Raw genomic sequence first — 9,537 nt, forward strand, 5'->3', positions numbered from 1 at the left:
CTTAACATTTAAATCCCCTAACCAGTAGTCCCACTGTGCCAACAAGTGTCTGGTGCCACACTCACCAGTTCTGAAATAAAAACTCAAAAGCTCAAAATTCAACTGGCCTAAAAATCATCTTAACCTCCTTTCCAAATAACCATTTCTTTAAACGCTTAAATAATCCATCAATAACTCTTCTAACCAGACGACCACTCCTCCATCCAGCCCTAACTCATGCAAATTGAAGAGGGAAAAAAAACAGCAACAAAAACCCGCCAGCACAGCCTTAACAGTGTTCCGTGCCCCCTATCCTGTCATATCTTATCCTATTCTGAACAGGACTCGGTTCTATCACTCTCTGGGCCCAGTGACCCGTGTGTCCCGCATCCCCTACAGAGGAGTCCTGAGGCCCAGCAGGTATACACATCCCGACCGGAGCAAACCTGACCTGAACCAAACCCTCTCTTATCCTCACTTCATGCCTCTCAGTCCCTGCCAGGGGCCGCTGTATGCCGGTGCTTAGAGTGTGTGTAATGCTGGGATAATCTTGTGATGGGAAACGTGTGTGAGTGTGTGAGTGTGTGTGTGTGTGTGTGTGTGTGTGTGTGTGTGTGTGTGTGTTTTGGGGTGAAATCACAATCAGGTGTAGGGGAAAGGATCTGTTGTGATATGGGGTTATGATTCTCTATCTTTTATAGCATAGTATCAGTCTGTAATCTGCCTTTTGCTTTCTTGAATTTCTTGCATGTCTGACTTGCGGGTGCGTGCGCGCACACACACGCACACACACACACACACACACATTGAGCTTCTAGTCAACCTAGAATTCTTCTTGTGGTAGGTTTCCAAGATATTTTGCAACTTGGAGTTAAAAATGAGTTTCCACAGTCGCACTGAGCTCCATGTGTTGCTGGAAACAAACTGTTACATCCTCATTCCTAAAGTCGAGAGGAACAGACTCTTCGGGATTATTAAAGCCAATTCTCATGGCCGTTGCATATCAAGCGTCCCTTGCGGTTAGGGATGGGTCTCTTTTCTCTCTCGGTCTCTCTCTTTCCACCAGGCTGCACTGGGCTCCTGCACTGGGCTTCCTGCTCTGATCCTCCAGACAGACACAATCTGCACACCACCTTGCCCGTCTCTGCTCTCCTCTCTTCAGATAGCAGTGCAAAGATTTATATCCGTGAAATTCACTTCTGTGAAAGCAAGACAGAAATAGGATTAGTTTTAAAATGCTTACTAATTCATCAAGCAGCGTTTAAGGTAGCTTTGCAGATTGCGTCTGCCTTTACTACTAGCTCATCTCTAATTTCATCTGGTATGTGCGTGTGCATGAGAACATGCATGTTTTCTTGTGCACGTGTTTGTTTATATAGCTCGTAATGTTTGTTTTTGTCCTGTTGTAGTTCAGCCGAGTCAGAGGAGCTTGCAGTTCACTTGTATCCCGGGGCAGTCACAGTCCAGGGGGTGTTGAGACGGAAGACTGTACTCAAGGAGGGCAAGAAACCAACAGTGAGAACCCACACACACACACACACACTCACATGCATAACTAAACACGTGCATCGCTGTTCACACACATACACCTACATGTACTCTGTACAGGAGTTCTAGAGCAGATGGGCAATAAATGCTTCGTGCACAGCACAGATAGCGCCTCAGAGACTCCTTAACCTTCAGAACATCTCTATTTCTGTCTGTTTCCGTTCCTTATACTCATTTTAATTTTCTCCCTCCGTGACCGTGCATGCATTTCTTTTTCACCGCCTTTGTTTTCCTGGTGCCTCTTAAGCCATTTTATATTGGCTCGGAGATTATCCTATTCTATTTTGGATGGAAACAAATCTGGAGCTCTTTATGTAGTTGAAATAACTTAAAACTGTCATAGGTAGTGCGTGTGATTTACAAGCATCTTTGATGATGTAACAAGCTCTCAAATTTTTTCCAAATCTGCCCATGTAGCCTCATGTCCAGATTGTGTGGAGAGATAATATTCTCCACACCCGAAGTATTAATTAGCAGCTTTACTTACTTTATGTCCCTTTTTTCTTAAACATGATTTTCATCCATCCTAATCCTCATTGTTTTCCTTGTATTAGTGTTCAAATTGCTCAATAGTGACTTTTGTGTCCAGCTGATAAAAAATGCTCTTCAGTCATCCAAACAAGCACAGACAAGTAAAGACATTTAGTCCCCCTCTCTGTCATTCAACTCTCTGTCTCTGCATTTCTAATCTTGCCTCTTTATCTGTCCCAGTTGAGGGTTTTGAAGTAAGCACAGATCCAGACATAAATAAAACCACAAAAATCATCCCTGGATTTACTCTTTAAAATGACCTAATAGCTCCTGACTACTATATTGTAGTCCCTCTATCAGGCTTAAGTGGAGTTTGTGACTGGATATCACCTTTGTGCCTCCAGGTGGCATCTTGGACCAAATACTGGGTGGCTCTCTGCGGAACTCAGCTTTACTACTACCCTGCCAAGTCCCTGAAGGCCACTGAGAGAAAACATGTAAGTCACACAGACACACAGTCCGTCATTCCCCTCTGTTTAACAATTGTACTATTTTAGTTTGTTTAGGCAGGTTAGGACAATACCATAGGAGCTCAGGTGCAGAGAGGATAAGATGCACTGAGACATCTGAAAGTCCTCCGCCATCTGATCTGCACTTTTTGTTAGAAGTGAGGGCGCAAATGGACCAAATTATCCCTAATCAACCTCAGTTTTATAAAGAAATTAGTGTTGACATCTGATAGCCATTACTTAGTCACTCTCATAAAGTTTATTTACAAAATGAGCTCAAGGCGAAACACTTCTGCATAGTGGTTCTTCATGTGTTTTTTACTTGGTGTACACAGGAGAAAGGAAATGATGACAAGAATGCAGATGAGATCAATCTCCATTTTTAATCTAGTTTTGGCATAAATTAACAACAAGTGGAGCAGGATGGATGTGTGTTTGTGTGTGTGTCTCAGTACTTGGACTGTATCCATTTGACAGGAACGTTTACTGAAACTGTACAGAAGCTCAGAGGAGAGTGTAGGGGAGGGAGGAGGAGAGATGGAGAAAGAAGGCAGGAGGGACAATGAGAACTGGAATAAAAACAGTGAATGAGTGGACGTGAGATGCGGTGTGTGTGTGTGTGTGTGTGTGTGTGTGTGTGTGTGTGGTGGGGCTGGACAGGGCCTGGCACAGTGGGGGGACAAACAGATGGTAGCACTCACTGAATAATGAGAACAATGACATCACTGCAGACCTGTGTGTCACTCACAGGCTAATGAGAACCTTGTGGAGTCCACATGTAGACTCACAGGCAAGACTGAGAGGTTACACACACACACAAACACACACACACACACACACAAAGCCAGCATTAACTTTTCTCTTCCACCTCCTAGACACAACAGTACTCAGAAAAATAAAGTTAATGCCGTTCCCATTTGTCCTCTTCCCAGTTCAAGTCAACGTCCAGTAAGAGCGTGTGTGTGGTGGGTCTGATGGCCATGATGGCTGATGATCCGGAGCATCCTGATGTCTTCTTGTTGACTGACTCTGAGCATGGTGAGTAGGGCTGCTCGTTTATGGAAAAAATCATAATCATGATTATTTTGTTCAATAGTAAGATCACGATTATTTAACATGATTACTCATTAACTTTGGAAACATCATGCTTTTATTGCACTTAAAAAAAAACAAAAAAACTTGAAAATTAAATATAATTCAACTGAAAAACAAATTTAAAAATGAATGTAAAAAAAGAGATGAATAAATAATATATAATATAAATATATATACAGTATATTTAAATAAATATTATAAAAAGTAATAAATAAAAATAAATTAGACCAAAACAATTGAGATTATATTATTGTAATGATTGTTAAGATGCATGTTGTGTGGAGAGTGATCAGTACTTAAATGATCATTCATCATAGTACTTTGAGAAGCAAGAGGTCTGACAGAAATCATTGACTTGTATTATCCTGCAGTGTGTTTACATGCACTTGTAACCAGGTTACAGTCGGTTTTCTCCAGAAATCTGATATCTGTCATATGAACGAGAAACCTGCTTTCTGTAATCAGAGTATGTGATGAGAGAAACCTGGTTTCTTCAGGTAGATTTTACTCCCTGGAGAACACTGATTTCTCTGCCATGTATACACGTAACCAGGTTTCTCATAAGCTTTTTACAAGTAAGCATGTGCACAATTAAAATACTGAAGACAGAAAAAGCACAGCGCTGAGCATCTGGATGAAAGGAGGGATCATTTCACAGGGCGAAGCATCCTTGTATCTAAAATAATAGCATCCAAAGTCTGACTGAAACTAAAACAAAGTAGCCTGAAGATGTTTGAATAAGTCACTTTCATCCAAAAAATGTGCCTGAATTTAATTGTTTGCTAAATGCAGAAACATTCTTGCTGTGAGGAAGAGCTCCACTCCGCCTGTCTGTCTCTCACTGTGCTGTCTGGCTGCTAAGATGCACAATGTGCTGGATTTATAACACAAGACAAAACCAGAGCATCATTGCGAAATGGAATGCAGCACAATAATCGATTTATCTCAATTTTCTTGTTTTCATAATCGTTTGAGGCCAAAATTGTAATTGAAAATCAAATTCGATTAACCGCCCAGCCCTAATGTTGAGAGACACACACACACACACTCATACTCTGCCATTGCCAAGGAAATGCAAAGAGGAACTGACAACACAAGCAAGCAGTCATGTCTCTGAAAACAGATGCAGTGAAAAGGTGAACTGTGTCAGTGGAGTTTGGTTTGAATGTTGGCATCACCTGCACATGTTAAAACACACATACAAACACACACATTCACATTATGTCCATCTGACTGAGCGGTAGTCTTGCTGTCGGTTTAAGCATGTGGCCTGCGTACTAGTCATATCTGGCATTCTTCTTGTTAATGCGCACACACATGCACACACACGCACAAACATGCACACACACGCGCACACAAACCCGCTGTCTCTGTCTTGAACCTTTCCACCGTAACTTTGTTTTTATTTCACTGGGCTGGCCAAAGTCAAGTGAGGCTTCAGCCATCTTTCCAGAGTGTCGAGAATGCAGATGGAAAACGAGAGCCTTGGCGTCTCACACTGTTTGTCTCCGTTGCCTAGGTAACACCTACAAGTACCAAGCTGGGAACAGAATGAACGCTTTGCTCTGGTTCAAACATCTGAGTGCTGCCTGTCAGAGCAATAGACAACAGGTACAGTGCCATCACACACACACACACACACGCACACACCGAATACTGGATAATACTCGCATTTTACTCATGTTCCTCTTTCCCTCAGGTGCCAGCCAATCTGATGTCATTCGAGTGACTGATGCTGAGGAAGATGCACGAGATCGACAGAAGGAGAGAGGGATGAGGAAACAGATGAGGAGGATGAGGAGGAGGAGGAGGAGTATTGACTCAGTAGTGGGAGCTTTCACTGCCATGAGCCCTGACCGCCGATTCTCCGATTCTAGCCCTGGCCTCACTGCAGCCTCACCTGCCACCACTGCCTTAACTAGAGTACCCTGTGTGTGTTTGTATGTGTGTGTATGTGTGTGTATGTGTGTTTGGATGGATGGATGGATGTGTTGACTACTGAACAAGGACCTGCACCACTGCTCTTGTCTCCCATTTGCTCTCTGTGTTTTTGTTTTTACTGCGAGTGTTTCAGCACTTCAGTGGAGCCATTTGACTTCTCCTCTCCTCTCTCACACTGACTGTCCCTGGATGGACATAAATAACCCTCTCTGTTGTTTTTTTTTGTTTGTTTGTTCGTTTTTTAAGGGGTTAACTATTTTTATTTGTGCCCCCGCCATGCTCGAATGCAAGATTTCCGGCTTTTTTAATCAGCTGGACCCACAAAGTCTTTCAATCACAACACGCACACTCACATCGGACTAACCCATTGGACTTTGGAGGGTTTGAAACACACTTTTTTGTACTTATACGGTTCACACTTTCAACACAGATATCGTTGGTCTCTTCATTCACTTGAGTTGGCTTGGAGTCACGGGATGATTTACATGAACCACGCACTCACACTCTCACACACACAGGCCTGTTTGATTGCATTGTTGTAAACATAAGGGCTCTGATTCGCAATCGATTCCAGCAGAAGCAATTCCCACACTTCCTGAATGTGTCCAGTTTTTATTACAGAACTTAGTCCCCCCCCCTTTTTCTGTCATATACTCGCTAAGTGTTCTGTATGTATGTGTGCGTGTTTATATAAACTGCATAGGGCGAGGGTGGGGGGGTGGGAGGGTGAGGTATTTGCTTAAATTACAGGAATATTGTCTGTGTTCCACATAGGTACGATAATCCCAGAATCTAAGCTAAGACGTGTTCACGGTTGGGTAGACAAAGAGTATATCGTTACTCCTTTTACAAACCTGTATTTCTCCAGTGCTGGTTGCTCTCAGTTGGCTGCCATCAGCTTAGAAAACTGATGCTTGGTTCACCAGACTCACACACACACTAAACACTACAGACTTGAAACTGTGAAAGAGTCCGAGAGAGAAGGGAGAGCAATGAGAATACAAGATTTTATCTCCTCTTCTTCTTGTTGCTTAATATGGTCAGAGCCTCTGGTCTGGAGCAGACATTCAAAGCTACCTGGAGCCATACAGAGTCTATTTTAAATCTTGTTTGTTGATATTGTTTTGTGTTGTTAGTTGTTTTTTTGTTTTTTTTTCCTTTTTTTTGGGAGGGATGGTGCAGTTCACAGTATTACCATGTAGTAGATGATCGCACGTCACTGTAGTTTTGTCTGTTACATTTGAATGTTACATTTTTGTTTTTCCTCCAGTTATTTTGAATATTTTATGTACATGTGGATTTTATTTGACCCCTTATTCTATTAACCAGGATCCAGCACAACCCAATTTTAGGCCCTATCCTATTGTATCTGATTTGGAATAGCATAAGCACCTTGGTTATGATTAGTGCCAAGTGATGTTACTGTCACAATGAAGCGCAGGCTGAATCAGATGTAGGTACTGACGTGTTTCAGTGGGATTTACAGTTTCCAGTGTGCATCGCAGATGTTTCGGTGTGCCATGAATTAGACGGTTGCCGTTTGTTTTTGTCGGGAGCAAATGAACTAACATGATCAGGACTGTGGTGATGACAATGATGGGGGCGCATTTCGTCCGTAATATTCATCAAATTCTCTTTCTCCCTTTTTGAAACAGCTGTTTACATTGTATGTTTACATAATCTTTTTGCCCTACGTCACAATCCCTTCACTCCTCCACATGTACTGTATCTACTTTAGGAAACATATGTGGGGTATATTAAGTTCAGAGTTACAGTTGTTCCAGGCTGTCGATAAAGGGTGATGGAAAGGGGAACATATCCATATACTCTCAGCGGTGGATCCTCACTAATGTGCTTCACAGACACAGTTGGTCACAGGCCTGAACCTCCACCCTGACAATGTCAAGCCCCCACTCTCAGGCTTATATCTAGTCAAAGAGGCGGACTGTGCACTGTGCTGTCCTGCTGAAGGCATCCATCCACTGATGCATTAAAACTGTCCTCCACATAATATGCAGAAATGAAACTTTGTAAGTCAATTTAGGTCAAACATTACAAATGTAGTCAATTTAGTGCCCATTAAGAGATGTCCAGCTCTTTGTATATTACCTTTCCTAAAGAAGAGATGGTAGTGGATTAACCTGTGGAAGAATGAATGAGAAAGCCAAAGACAGGCATAATGCGGCAGTTACTCAAGTATGCGTGTGCTCTGTGCATACTTCTCTATTTTTTTAAACATTGTAATTCAAGCCAGATGGGCAATCCCTTGAGGCTGCCGTCGCTGCTGAGCAGTGAGGTAACTGGCTACCTAATCGTCTGTGTGGCTGACTGCCAGCTCGTGCTATGACTCCACGCTGGCTTGTGATGTATTGGATGCTGAAGTGTAAAAGAGAGGAGGACTCGTGAGCAGATAGGAGGTAGAAATTGCACTGTGTCCATTAAGGGCTGGTGAAAATGCAAAATTGAAAGAGCTTTCTCTGCAAGTTAAAGCAGAGACTGTATGAAATGACAGAATCCCAGAGCTGAAGCACTAAAGAGGCTGATCATTACTGGTGTTTGAATACTGGTGGTTGGCAGCAGATGAAAAGGACTGTGAATGAAATGGGTGAGACAGAGTTCGGTTGAGAGACTGTTTACCTGTATGTATCTACAGATGCTGGTTGGTGTCTCTTCACTGGCGTAATCAGACAAGTTTAACCTGCTGTCAGTTACAATGTGGTATATCAACAAGAGAATTAGCACCATTTAAAGTTTATGCAGTTAAAGAATTGATGCTGTCTCAGTAACCCCAGGAGTCAACATCATTTCCCCTCTTTCTGTTTACTTTATTTGATGTTAACCTAGAAAGATAAAAAAAAAAAAAAAAAAAGATATGTAATTGATGTGTATGTCTGAGTTCCCTGTTTTGTACTGAACCAGACTAGAGAGGTTGATTTGAATTTATTTCGGTTTATCAGTCTTTCTCTCAATAAATACCCAAATTATGTCAAGCGCTTTTTGTGAGGTTTCCCTCGCTGTAACCTGAGTTTACATGTTTTTTTTTTTTTTATTATTATTATCATTTCTGTACAGTGTATGGTCAAGATAATGGAAACACATGTTTCACTTTAGGATGTTTTGTGGTCTCTTTAATCATTTTTTGGGGTTTTAAGGCCAATCATAACTAACGTAATGACTCCGTGATTGTTGGAGGATACTGTTTTGGAATGAGAGTGGAGAATTCAAATGTCTCCTCCTTTGGGATCATTTTTGGTCATTATGAAGAAACTTGATGTCATGCTTGAAAATTCGTTCATGTTAATTCCTTTAAATTGACCATACTGTCTACAAATGTACAATTCGCCCTGTATTAAGTGTTTTGAGTGAATCTGCCGTTCCTTTTTTTTTTTTACAGTCATGAAAAATGTTGAAATGAATGTTTCCACCAGAGGAAGTGGAACCACTGTGAACCCTGCCTCCTGCGTGCTGGACAGGCATCGTTCACTGTTTACCAAGGACATCAACAACTTTAGTTCAGATCATTGAAGGTGGCGAGGGTGATGTATAAATGACCTTTTAACCTTCACCCTTTACCTGGCTCTGTGTGTGTGTGTCTGTCTCTGTCTGCCCATGTCATGACTGTGGCGAGCGCCGTGACCTCACTGCTGAGTGATGCGCTGCCTGGTGTGAAGACTGAGAACCAATAAACACTCTGCCCTTTTTTACTCCACACATTCGTTTCATGCTCATTGGTCTGTTGAAGGGTTGTGTGTGTGTGTTGAACTGCATTTAAACAGTGCAGTGTGTGGACTCTCATCTTTCTTTTTTACATTGTTTCTTTGGTCCAGCACTTGTTTGATGTTTATTGGATGTGCACAGGTACTACAATTTTTGACAGCTTTTAATACTGACAATCAGTTCCAGTGTTTTTCAAGCTGCTGTAGAGCCTATTTGAGTTCTTACAGAGCAGTAACAATGCCTTTAAGAGCTACTGTTGAAAATTGACTGAAAGGAT

At 42.0% G+C, this 9,537-nt stretch overlaps 1 protein-coding gene across 11 annotated transcripts in view; it reads left to right on the forward strand.

The window, feature by feature from the left end:
• ralgps2 (Ral GEF with PH domain and SH3 binding motif 2) overlaps positions 1–9,252 on the forward strand; it is an 81,475-nt gene extending 72,223 nt beyond the window's left edge. For 10 of the 11 annotated variants that reach the window (XM_044361313.1, XM_044361320.1, XM_044361312.1 and 7 more), the window contains 6 exons: positions 322–399; positions 1,389–1,494; positions 2,403–2,495; positions 3,440–3,545; positions 5,122–5,213; positions 5,302–9,252. In XM_044361313.1, the coding sequence (XP_044217248.1) occupies positions 322–399; positions 1,389–1,494; positions 2,403–2,495; positions 3,440–3,545; positions 5,122–5,213; positions 5,302–5,331 (505 nt within the window). In that variant the 3' untranslated portion in view covers positions 5,332–9,252. The remainder of the gene's footprint in view (positions 1–321; positions 400–1,388; positions 1,495–2,402; positions 2,496–3,439; positions 3,546–5,121; positions 5,214–5,301) is intronic. The other variant, XM_044361316.1, reaches the window with a different exon arrangement.
• Positions 9,253–9,537: the final 285 nt, after the last annotated feature.

Source organism: Thunnus albacares, chromosome 9, assembly GCF_914725855.1.
Source record: "Thunnus albacares chromosome 9, fThuAlb1.1, whole genome shotgun sequence".
Lineage (NCBI taxonomy): Eukaryota > Metazoa > Chordata > Actinopteri > Scombriformes > Scombridae > Thunnus > Thunnus albacares.